General features: G+C 42.0%; 1 protein-coding gene across 1 annotated transcript in view; it reads right to left on the reverse strand.

Moving 5' to 3' along the window:
* LOC132008266 (formin-binding protein 4) overlaps window positions 1-9,549 on the reverse strand; it is a 41,039-nt gene extending 31,490 nt beyond the window's left edge. Inside the window, exons 1-6 of the mRNA XM_059386806.1 lie at window positions 9,191-9,549; window positions 8,137-8,226; window positions 5,016-5,152; window positions 4,088-4,274; window positions 1,269-1,416; window positions 1,002-1,122 (exon numbers count right to left, since the gene is read on the reverse strand). Coding sequence (XP_059242789.1) covers window positions 1,002-1,122; window positions 1,269-1,416; window positions 4,088-4,274; window positions 5,016-5,152; window positions 8,137-8,226; window positions 9,191-9,443 — 936 coding nt within the window. The 5' untranslated portion in view covers window positions 9,444-9,549. The remainder of the gene's footprint in view (window positions 1-1,001; window positions 1,123-1,268; window positions 1,417-4,087; window positions 4,275-5,015; window positions 5,153-8,136; window positions 8,227-9,190) is intronic.
* Window positions 9,550-13,214: the final 3,665 nt, after the last annotated feature.

Consider the following 13,214-nt stretch of genomic DNA (forward strand, 5'->3'; position numbering starts at 1 on the left):
GGCTCAGGTCATGATCTCAGAGTGCTGGGATCGAGTCCCACATCGGGCTCTCTGCTCAGCAGGGAGCCTGCTTCCCTCTCTCTCTCTCCGCCTCCCTCTCTGTCTACTTGTGATTTCTCTCTGTCAAATAAATAAATAAAATCTTTAAAAAAAAAAAAAAAAAAAAAAAGAAAAAGTTTTGTCACCTCAACATATAACTGGATATCTCCACCCTTCTGTATAATGACATAACTTCAGAGGCACACTAGAAAGGTGATTTAGAGGAAAGTAAAATAATTCTAAAATGAAATGTATGATTTAACTTAAAGTGCCCATTTCCTTCATTGGAGTAATATTTAGTCTATGTACCTCCTATTATAAAGACCAAATTATTCTAAAAGTATGTGTGTATTTGTGTGTGTGTTTATTTTTAAGGAGGCTCCATACCCAACATGGAGTTTGAACTCACAACCCTGAGCAAGAGCTGCATCCTCTACTTAACTTGAGTTAGTTAAGGATCCCATGAAAATACTTACCATACTCCCCATTTAAATTAATCATTTAAAATTCAAGATAAATTAAAATTCAACACACACACACACACAGACACACACAAACTACAGAATATATCTTACTTTTCTTACGAAGCTATAAAAATGCTCATTTTACTAATAATAGATTTTAATTTTTAAGGCAGCTTATCTTTAAAAACAAAAAACTTATGTGGGGTTCCCAAAATAGAGCTATTCTGCAGTGGAGAAGGAGATCTGAAGCCCTGACTGCTGCTCCCCCATCCTTCACAATGAGCCTCGGCAGTACCCTAAAGTTCCAAAAGAACCACTAAATTCGACAATTGTTATAAATGCTACATATTAAATATAAACATTAAATAAAGCCTTAAGAATCAGCATTTATTTATTTTCACATCTGGTTGTAAAATAATAACAGAAAATGTCTATACCTGTGCAAAAATAATTCAAGTTTTTTAGATTTGAAATAAGCAAGTAAGTCGTGAAACTGACCTTTTTAACTTCTCGCTTGGCTACGACTGGTCCACTTTTACTACTGGAAACAGAAACGTTTTTCTCCTTAGTATACACGTCCGTATTAACCACAAAATTAGCTTCAGCACCTGTTACAGAACTAAAAACAAACAAAATATAGGTATACTCACACATACACACACATTTATATACTTTTATCAAGAGAAACAGAAGGCAAATATTATCAACAAAAGATAAAACTCTAACTTCCTTCTTAGGTAATTTCTTTTTCAAGTCTATTCTTACCTGGGTTGGTAATGTTGTATTCCCTGTACCTGGGTAGCAAGATACTGGGGTAATTCCCAAGTCACTTCATTTGTTTGTGTATTCCAATAATAATAGCATCCTGTGTTCTCATCCCAGACTTCTTGCCAATCTCCCATCTCAATTCCAACTAAAAGAAAATAAAACAAATTTTAAAACACAAATTTCTAATCAACAAAACTAAAAAACCTACTGAGTGGGGGAAGGTATTTGCAAATGACATATTCGATAAAGGGTTAGTACCCAAATATATTAAAAAACTTGCATAACTCAACACCTAAAAACCAAATAATCCAATTAAAAACGGGCAGAAGTGGGGCGCCTGGATGGCTCAGCGGGTTAAGCCTCTGCCTTGGCTCGGGTCATGATCTCAGGGTCCTGGGATCAAGCCCTGCATCGGGCTCTCTGCTCGGCAGGGAGCCTGCTTCCCCCTCTCTCTATGCCTATCTCTCTGCCTACTTGTAATCTCTCTCTGTCAAATAAATAAATAAAATCTTAAAAAAAAAAAATAAGGAATAGGTGTTCGTGAGAATGTGGAGAAAAAAGAACCCTCTTACACTAGTGGTAGGAATGTAAACTGGTGCAGCCACTGTGGAAAACAGTAAGGAAGTTCCTCAAAAAATTAAAAATAGAGCTACCCTATGATTTAGTAATCACACTACTGGATATTTATTCAAAACACACAAAAACATTATTTCAAAAGGATAATATGCACCTCTATGTTTATAGCATTATTTATAATAGCCAAATTATGGAAACAGCCCAAGTATCCATCAATAAATAAAGATGGTATATATACACGATGGAATATTACACAGCCATAAAAATGAATGAAATATTGCCATTTCCCAACACAGAGCTGGAGAGTATAATGCTAAGCAAAGTCAGTAAGTCAGAGAAAGACAAATAACATATGATTTCACTCATGTGGAATTTAAGAAACAAAACAAATGAGCAACGGGGTTTAAAAAAAAAAAAAAGAGAGAGAGAGAGAGAGAAATAAACCAAGAAACAGATTCTTTTAATTATAGAGAACAAACTTATGATTACCAGAAGGGAAGTGGGAGTGGAGAGAGGTTAAATACTTAATGGGGATTAAGCAGTGCACTCATCATGATAGGCACAGAGTAATGGATAAAACTGTTAATTAAGGGGGGAAAAAAAAAGAATTACTAAATAATTATTATCCTGAAACTAATAAACACTATATTAGTTATACAGGAATTAAAATTTAAAACTTAAAAAAAAAAAAAACCACACACACAAATTTCTTCACAATTCTTTTTTTTTTTAAAGATTTTATTTATTTATTTGACAGACAGAGATCACCAGTAGGCAGAGACACAGGCAGAGAGGGGGCAGAGAGGAGGAAGCAGGCCCCCTGCCGAGCAGAGAGCCCGATGTGGGGCTCGATCCCAGGACCCTGGGATCATGACCTGAGCCAAAGGCAGAGGCTTTAACCCACTGAGCCACACAGGTGCCCCTTTCTCTGCTCAGCGGGAAACCTGCTTCTCCCTCTCCCACTCCCACTGCTTCTGTTCCCTCTCTTGGTGTGCCTTTTAAGTTTTTAAATAAAAACTTAAAAAAATACATATATATACACACACATATGTATATATACAATTATTATCTTAGTAACTATCAGAGAAAACAGTCCTCCTTATCATCTTCTAAACAGTGTATTTAGGGGCACCTAAGTGGCTCAGTGGGTTAAAGCCTCTGCCTTTGGCTCAGGTCTCTGCCTGCCTTTCTGCCTACTTGTGATCTCTCTCTGTCAAATAAATAAATAAAATCTTTTAAAAAATAAATAAATAAAAATAAACAGTGTATTTAGGGGTGCCTGGGTGGCTCAGTGGGCTAAGCCTTTGCCTTCGGCTCAGGTCATGATCTCAGGGTCCTGAGATCAAGCACCACATCAGGGTCCTGCTCTGCAGGGAGCCTGCTTCCCCAAACCCCCATGCCCGCTTCTCTACTTGTGATCTGTCAAATAAATAAATTAAAATCTTAAACACACACACACACCCATTGCTTTAAAAACAAACAAACAAACAATGAACCTAAAAGACCAGAATCCTAAAGTCTGGGGCTAAAGCATAGGGGTTTTCATCTTTTGCAATGTCAATGCCTAGAACACCTTTAAAAATTGCACTTTAGGGCGCCTGGGTGGCTCAGTGGGTTAAGCCGCTGCCTTTGGCTCAGGTCATGATCTCAGGGTACTGGGATCGAGTCCCGCGTCGGGCTCTCTGCTCAGCAGGGAGCCTGCTTCCTCCTCTCTCTCTCTGCCTGCCTCTCTGCCTACTTGTGATCTCTCTCTGTCAAATGGATAAATAAAAAAAAATCTTAAAAAAAAAAAAATTGCACTTTAGATTTCTTTAAAAATCAAAGGATCAGGGATGCCTGGGAGGCTCAGTCAGTCAGGCGGCTGCCTTCGGCTTGGGTCATGATCCCAGGGTCCTGGGACTGAGTCCTGCATTAGGCTCCTTGCTGAGCAGGGAGCCTGCTTCTCCCTCTGCCTTTGCCTGCTTATACTTTCTCATTGACAAATATTTTAAAAATAAAAAATAGGGGCACCCAGGTGGCTCAGCCATTAAGTATTTGCCTTCAGCTCAGGTCCTGATCCCTGATCCTATGTTGGGCTCCTTGCTCTGCAGGAAGCCTGCTTCTCCCTCTCCCACTCTCCCTGCTGTGTCCACTCTCTTGCTCTCTTGTCAAATAAATAAAATCTTTTAAAAAATTAAAAAAATAAGTAAAATAAAAGGATCAAAAACAAACAAAAAAAAAACCCAAAGGATCACACTTACCTTCTGCTAGTGAACACTGAGTATCATATTGCCACCCTGCAGTCTGAGCTGAGTCTGTTCCATTTGAAGTAGTAGAAGAAAGCGCAGATGTTGCTGATTCCTTTGGCTCTGGTCGAGGTGGAGTTGGAGGTGGAGCAGAAGCTCCTACAGGAGCTGCAGGCTGAGGAGCTGTTATAGCATCAATCTCCTTTAGAATGAAAACATTAACAAATGCATTAAGAACCTCAAAACCAGAAAACTGAAGAAATGACAACCACTACAAAAAAATTCTAGGGGGCACCTGGGTGGCTCAGTCGTTAAGCATCTGCCTTTGGCTCAGGTCATAATCCCAGGGTCCTGGGACTGAGCTCTGAGCTGGGCTCCCTGCTCAGTAGGAAGTCCACCCCCCTGCCTGTGTTCCCTCTCCTACTGTCTCTCAGTGTCAAATAAATAAATAATATCTCTTAAAAAGGGGCGCCTGGGTGGCTCAGTGGGTTAAGCCTCTGCCTTCAGCTTGGGTCATGATCTCAGGGTCCTGGGATCGAGCCCCACATCGGGCTCTCTGCTCAGCGGGGAGCCTGCTTTCCCCTCTCTCTGCCTCTCTGCCTACTTGTGGTCTCTGTCAAGTGAGTAAATAAAATCTTTAAAAAAAAAAAAAAAAATCTTTTAAAAAAAAGTTCTATACAGTTTTCAGCTTCTCGAATCAAAACTCTCATCTCCCAACTACATAAGTTCCTCAAACCCTGTAATTCTCTGTTCTTCTCCTCCTTACAACCTTTACAGAAAGAGAAGAGAAAAGAACAGTGTGAAGGGATCAAGGAAGAGAGATGGAAAGGGAAAAGAAGGGAGTAGGAAACATTGAGTGTGACAAAAAAGTAGGCTAATCACTTGAGATCCAGGTCCCAAAGTGGCTTCAATAATTAAAAACCCAAACAAAAGCACCACTAACCGCTAGGAAGTTGGCCAGTGTACTATCAATATCAGCTGACTGGTTTCCATTTGCCTCTTTAGACTGTGCTGATTTTTCGGAAACGTCACTCTCATCATCATCACTGTCAGCATATGCACCAAGTAAGCACAGACCTCCTAGAAGCAAAATGGTAAACAGTGTTAATAACAATGCCAGGATGCCCCAAGAAGTACTCAAGAAAAAAATATGACATGGTTCTTCAGAGTTTACAGATTAGACCACAACCTCAAAATAAATCATCACTGAACTACCACAGAGAGATTTAAATTACATTATGCTTAGAGCTAATAAAATCATTCACATAGCTGCTTGATATCCTTCTCAAAATACACATTCAACCTCATACGCTGTCAAAATAGCACATGGTAAATCTTGAGTTTAGAATTTGTTGCTTTATGGGTCCATCCCAAACAAGCAAGCCAATTAGGGTTTAGTAGATGAAACAAAGATTTTTAAACTAAAAATCTTTCTTTGGTGATTTTTCCTCAAACAAGAAGCAACAAATAATAATGGAATTCTAAGTGCTAGAATCAAAGCATACAACAAAAACCCAGCAACTAATCACCAATGTCTTCCTCAAACTCAAGACGTATCAGGTATGGCCTCTGCGATGCTGCTATGTACACCATTTCCTTTTGTCCTACCTGTGGCCACTCTGTTACAATTAAACAAGCATATATATTCTTTTTATAGATCATTTCATTATAAGTACATTAAATGTTAAACACCAGCTAAACTCTTCAGCTATTAGTAAGATAAAATTTCCCCGTACCTGGCAACATTCTATGTTCTCAATAAATATTTGGTAAATGAACAGACTCATCAGGAAGTAAAACAGTTTTACCATAATTCCATAAATGAATTCATGAAATCACCTAAAAATAAAAATTCCTTTTATCATAGTTCACATTCATTCCTTTAGTCATATATATCTTGCCTTCATTATTTTTAGTATATAAGTTCTTGTACTAAATACCAATCTCTAAAATATTTAAAACTTATTAGGAAGATTTTTAAGTGGACATCTGACAGTTCTCCATTTTCCAATTACCAAGTATTTTATTTCTCATCATTTTGTGGCATGTTCGTCAACTTTCCTGATTTTCTGATAAGAGGTAATAGCCCAGTAAGGTTAGTAATAGGAAAAGAAGCCTTTGTGTATGAAAAGAATCTGCACTTTAGTATTCAGCACTGAGTTTTTGGGTGATGGGGGGGGTTATAAATACTTCCTACAGAAAAATTTTATATATAATCATCTAGATCATTAGCCTTAATTCTACATCCTTTGGTAAAAGGTTCCAACCAGATGAGTTGCATGGAATTTTTATTACAAAATTTCCTAAGCAGGGGTAGGTAGTTCCCCAGACTCAATGTTGGTCTCACAGGCAAGAGGTTTAGCCAAGGCCCCACCTATTCCTTTTTTACCTCAGAGCTTTTCACAGTACACACATCAAACCTCTTTCAAGCTAATAACACAATGACTATTAAACAGGAAAATAAATGAAAATGATTAAACCCAATATATTGGGGAAATAGGCATACTTAATACTGTAGAGACAACATAAATTATTTCTTAAGAATAATGTGGTTACATATACCAAGACCCACAAAACTCTTCAAGTTTCTTTCAGCTACATAGTCCCATTTTTCAGAGTATAACCCCCAATTCAAAATTTTTTCACACAAAGATTCTACAGCTTTATTAAGTAAATAAAGCTGTGAACAACTCAAATGCTCTCAGGGGACTCGTAAAGCAAATTACAGCACAGTACCTGATGCAGTACTAATTCATGATTAATCAGATCATTATAAGATTACACGAAATAATGCTAAGGGGACAGAAAGTAATGCTAAAGGAATAAAAGCAAGATAAAAGCAAGTTGTGAAATGCATTTAAGTTCTAATCACATGAAATTTAGTTCATCACTGATAAGGAACAGGCATGAATTTAGAATAACACTGAAAAAAGTTCTAAGTACTATGTAAAATTACTTAATTTAAAAATAAATAAATAAATAAACAAAACCTCATGGGACCTACTCCAGACCACTACTGAGATGTTGTTTCTACATAAAACCAGAGGAAGCAAGGACATTCTTCAGAGCCATAGTCCCAGCAGTCTTTTTTTTTTTTTTGAGAGGGATGCTGACTGTTCAAACCTCCATAAGCACCATTTGCAAATCAATCCACATTAGGTGGAAAATTATTTCTTAGGTGTATACCTTGCTTGTAAGTTTCAAACAGTTAACTGTGTCTTATTTCTAGTAACTATAACATTTGAACAGTTTTAATTCTTTTGGTCACAGAAACTATTATCAATAGGCTAAAAGCATCATAGTCATCTATTGATCTAATTTAAGAGGCTACTCTGAATTTTTCCTTAGAGAATTTCATATGCATATTACCCTAATGTTCTTCTGCATAAAAGTATTAGACATGCTTGCTCTACTGTATTATAAAAACATTTTAACAACTTTTTTTTTTGAAGTGGCAAATAGAAGGAGAGAGGAACAAGCATCTATTATTTCAGGTGTATTTATATAGCATACAGAAACCTCCAAACTTAAAAGAATAAAATTATTAGATGTTTAGTACAAAACGTATTTTGATCTTTCAAGACATATAAAGAATGGAGAAAACGAACAGTCTTGGCATTTCCTGTATATCCGAATATTCCTTAATGCTAAAAAAAAAAATATTTAATAAGGGCAATTTTCAGCTCCAAAAGTATTCACTAGGTACCCTCAAAGCACTGTGCTGGAAAAGAAATGCACCGAATGAAAGACATTCCTGAGATCTCTGAAGAACACCAAGCTAGCAGGGGAGCCAGAAAACTACAAAACAGCATTAGAAGAAAAGCAGTGCAAAATATCTTGGGTACAGAGAAAAAGCAACAACAAATTTTGCTTTGATTAATGTGTATATACCAGCAAGCCCGCAGAAAAATTTTACTTTCATTTTCAAAAATTTTAAATTTCCATTTATGGGAGAACAGTAAATTTGCGACACTGAAGCATTCAACAAAATATATACAAACCCAATTTGATCTTAAGGAAAGAAAGACCTTGTAGAAAACATGAAAAAAAAAAAAAAATTGTACCTGTTGCTTTAACGGCTGTAGGTCTGGTGGTCATGACTGGTTTGGGAGGATTCGGAACTCTGGGAACCTCCACCACCACTTCCTGCTCATCTGGATTTTTTAAAAAAAGAACAAAAGAAAACCAGTGTGCCAATGGACCAGAGAAAACACTACAGATGACCAAACAATCTTCGATTTGACCTTCCCAGTCTCTATTTCAGCAATCTGAAAACAGGGTGTGTTAAACTCATCACTGACCCAAATAATCGGGAGACGATAAACAAGCATAACTGGCCTCTTCCACGTCACTTTAACATTAAGAATATGATTATGGTACCTGAAATGCATCTGAAATAATGTAAACGTCTAAAAAATACATACCCAATAAATCTCCGGGCTACCACCGGGCCTTTACAGCAACACAGCTCTAGCTACCCAGCCCCCCACCCCGCCCCGCACAGCGCAGGAACTACCCAACGTGATTTTTTAGCGCCCGAAACGGTCGCGGCTTCTCCGGCATCCGGCTCCCGCAGCAGCGCCGCAGTTCCTCTTAATCCAAGGGCCATTGTGGGAACAAACAAGTACTGGGGAACGCACCAGTTTCACTTCTAAAGGAAGTGAAAGGGGCTACAATAAAATGGGTGTGCTGCCTTCTAGAGGGTCCCTCTCGGTTTTGACAAAAACGAAGGGAAAAACGCATGACGTGGGTCGGAAGGCCAGGTTCCCGGTCACGAGGCCTCGGACGAGAAGCTCGTACTTTTCACAAATATCCGTCGTAAGTTGTGCAAAACCGAGACTGCACATCGAGGACACTCGGGATGCCAGGCCGAGCCCCGCACCAGAGATGGCGCCTCTCGGGCAGCCGGGCGAGCGCGCACGGCCCCACGGGCCCCTTGCGCGGCCCCGGGGCCCTCAGCGGTCCTCCCCTGGGGCCCCACGCAGCAGGCCTCGGAGGTGCAGGAAGCCCCCCCACCCCGGCCTGGATTTCTCCTCCTCCCACGGCCCTCGCCGTAGGCCGCAAGCCCCGAGCTCGAGTTTCGGACTCCCCACCTAAGTGTCGGGGCCCCTCGCGCACCTTTACTTTCTGAAGGCGAGTCGTCCGGGGCCGCGGCGGCAGCAGCAGCAGCAGTCACCGTGGTCGTCGTTGTCGGCGGCGGCGGCGGCGGTGGCGCCGCCGGAGCTGGCTGGCTGGGCGCCGCCACCGTCGAGTCCGGCTCCGTGTCGGGCTCCGGCTCCGGATCCCTGCCCGGCGTGTTGCTTCGGGGCCCCGGCGGAGAGAGCTGCAGGATGGGCCTGCGGCCGGGTACCGCCCGGGACTTCTTCCCCATCGCGAGCCCGAGCGCGAGCCGCGAGCGTAGGCCAGCCGAGAGGGGCGGGCGCTCGGCGCGGCGCTGCGTAATCAATATTCATACACCGCGACACCGCCCCCTGAAAGAATCTGCTTTTAACCGGCGGAGCGCGCGCCCGCGCAAGCGCCTTGGGTCCTCTAGGCTCCTCTGGCTTCTCCCCTCAGAGAGGAAGGGCGGGCTTTATCCACGATGCTGGGCGATTGGCTGTTTTGATCCATCGAAGGAGCCAGGAGCCAATGGAAAAGGAAAAAGAGTCAGTGTCAGGCCAATAGCGCGGAAGGGCCTGAATTAGAATGACTTTCCATTACGTCGGACTCCACCCATGCGTCTTGTGCGGAGTCTTTTCTTTATCCCCTTGTCCTCCATCTTGTCCCTGGTCTGGGCTTGCTGTTGGCTGTTTTGTTTTGTTTTAGCTTTTGGGAAGCTGTGCTGCATTTCAGGACCTTTCTAGACTTTCGTCCTGATTATTGTGGCTTACTTTGGGTATGACGTTGAACACTAAATAAAATAGTGTTTTTTTGTTTTGTTTTTAAGATTTTACTGATTTAGGGGTGCCTGGGTGGCTCAGTGGGTTAAGCCACTGCCTTTGGCTCGGGTCATGGTCCCAGGGTGCTGGGATCGATACCCGCATCGGGCTCTCTGCTCAGTGGGGAGCCTGCTTCCTCCTCTCCCTCCTCTGCCCTAAGATTTTATTGATTTATTTGACAGCACAAGCAAGCAGAGGGAGAGGGAGAAGCAGGCTCTCCACTGAGCAAGGAGCGCGATGCGGGACTGGGTCCGGATCTGGGATCATGACCTCAGCCGAAGGCAGCCGCTTAACGGACTGAACCACCCAGGCGCCCTAAAATAGTGGGTCTTTATGCTTTTGTAAATTCTTATCAGCTGGAAAAAATCACTAGACGTTATACTGCATAGGAGGAAAAATCGTAAATTATTGCGATGGGGTACAGGAGCTTACCCAGTCTAGTCCATTCTCAACCTGCTTTATTAGATTTATCTTCCTTTAGCCCTCCGCCCCCCACCTCCACCCCGTCCCCTTCTTACCCCTCTGGAGCCAGCCAGCTAAAGACTAGCGAATACACTAGAACATGGCAAACAAAACCCTCCATTCCTCAATATCCAGCGCAGGCATTCTCTCTCAACCCTGTATCAGTGCTGAGCCCCTCCCCAGTGCTTGACATTCTGCCGTTAAGTCCGTTTTATCCCTTTCCCTCTTCTCAATCTTAAGATATTGAGCGTATTTATTTTTATATCCCCAGCTGCTCAGTTCTTACTAAAACATACTAATAATACCTAACATTTAGTGAGTCCTTACTATGTGTGAGCCACTGTCTAAGCACTTTACAAGCACAATTGTAGGGGTGCCTGGGTGGCTCAGTCCGTTAAGGGGTTGCCTTAGGTAAGGGGATGGAGCCCCATATCAGGTTCCCTGCTGAGCAGGGAGTCAGCTTTTCTCCTCTGCCCCTCCCCCGCTTCATGCTCACTTTCTCCTCGCTCTCAAAATAAATCTCTCTCTCTCTCTCTCTCTTTTTTTTTTAAAGGTGTTATTTATTATTTGAGAGAAAGAGAGAAGCAGAGGGAGAGGGAGAAGCAGACTTCCTGCTGAGCAGGGAGCCCCATGCTGGCCTGGATCCCAGAATGCTGGGATGGTGACCTGGGCTGAAGGCAGCTGCTTAACTGACTGAGCCACCCAGATGCCCCCAAAAGAAATAAAATCTTAAAAAACAAACAAAAACAAACAAGTATAAGTGTATTTGATTCTCACCAGAACCCTGTATGTCATTATCTATAATGTATAGATGATCCCTCAGAATGTTGTTTTTAAATTTTTATCTTTTTTTAAGATTTTGTTAGAGAGAGCGAGCGCGCACAGTGGGGAGGAGTAGAAAGAAGCAGGCTCCCTGATGAGCAGGGAGCCTGACCTGGAGATGATTTCAAGGACCCTGGGATCATGACAGGTACTAAAGGCAGATGCTTAAATGGCAAAGTCACCCAGAAGCCCCCGTATGTTTTTAGGAGTGCCTAGGTGGCTCCATGGGCTAAAGCCTCTGCCTTCAGCTCCCAGAGTCCTGGAATCGAGCCCTGCATCGGGCTCTCTGCTCAATAGGGAGCCTGCTTCCTCCTCTCTCTGTCTGCCTCTCTGCCTACTTGTGATCTCTGTCTGTCAAATAAATAAATAAAATCTTTAAAAAAGATTTTTAATGTTTTTATTAATTATTTTTATTAACATATAATGTATTATTTGCCTCAGGGGTACAGGTCTGTGAATCGTCAGGCTTACACTTCACAGCACTCACCATATCACTTACCCTTCCTAATGTCCATAACCCAAAGATTTTTTTTAAATTATTATTTTTTTATTTTTTAATAAACATATAATGTATTTTTAGCCCCAGGGGTACAGGTCTGTGAATCACCAGGTTTACACACTTCACAGCACTCACCATAGCATATACCCTCCCCAATGTCCATAACCCCACCACCCTCTCTCAAGCCCCCTCCCCCCAGCAACTCTCAGTTTGTTTTGTGAGATTGTCTTTTACGGTTTGTCTCCCTCCTGATCCCATCTTGTTTCATTTATTCTTTTCCTAACCCCCAAACCCTCAAGGTTGCATCTCCACTTCCTCATAGCAGAGAGCGCATGTGATAGTTGTCTTTCTCCCACTGACTTATTTCACTAAGGATAATACCCTCTAGTTCCATCCACATCGTCGCAAATGGCAAGATTTCATTTCTTTTGATGGCTGCATAGATTTCCATTGTATATATACACCACATCTTTATCCATTCATCTGTTGATGGACTTCTAGGTTCTTTCCATAGTTTGGTTATTGTGGACATTGCTGCTATAAACATTTGGGTGCGCGTGCCCCTTTGGATCACTACGTTTGTATCTTTAGGGTAAATACCCAGTAGTGCAATTGCTGGGTCATAGGGTAGCTCTATTTTCAACTTTTTTTTTTTTAAAGATTTTATTTATTTGTCAGAGAGAGAGAGAAAGAGAGAGATCACAAGTAGGCCAAGAGACAGGCAGAGGCAGAGGGAGAAGCAGGTTCCCTGCCGAGCAAAGAGCCCAATGTGGGACTCTATCCCAGGACGCTGGGATCATGACCTGAGCCGAAGGCAGCCGCCCAACCAACTGAGCCACCCAGGAGTCCCTCTATTTTCAACTTTTTTTTTTTTTTAAGATTTTATTTATTTATTTGACAGAGAGAGATCACAAGTAGGCAGAGAGGCAGGCAGAGAGAGAGGGGGAAGTAGGCTCCCTGCTGAGCAGAGAGCCCGACGTGGGACTCGATCCCAGGACCCTGAGATCATGACCTGAGCCGAAGGCAGCAGCTTAACCCACTGAGCCACCCAGGCGCCCCTATTTTCAACTTTTTGAGGAACCTCCATGCTGCTTTCCAGAGTGGTTGCACCAGCTTACATTCCCACCAACAATGTAGGAGGGTTCCCCTTTCTCCGCATCCTCGCCAGCATCTGTCATTTCCTGACTTGTTAATTTTAGCCATTCTGACTGGTGTGAGGTGGTATCTCATTGTGGTTTTGATCTGTATTTCCCTCATAACCCAAAGATTTTATTTTTAAGTAATTTCTACACCCAAGTGGGGCTTGAACTTATAACCCTGAGATCAAGAGAACTTACAACCCAGAGATCACAAGCCATATCCTCTATGGACTGAGACACCAGATGCTCCCAAGTTGTTCTTGTTTTAAGATTTATTCATTTGGGGTGCCTGGGTAGTTCAG

Source organism: Mustela nigripes, unplaced genomic scaffold (genome assembly GCF_022355385.1).
Source record: "Mustela nigripes isolate SB6536 unplaced genomic scaffold, MUSNIG.SB6536 HiC_scaffold_76, whole genome shotgun sequence".
Taxonomy (NCBI): Eukaryota; Metazoa; Chordata; class Mammalia; order Carnivora; family Mustelidae; genus Mustela; species Mustela nigripes.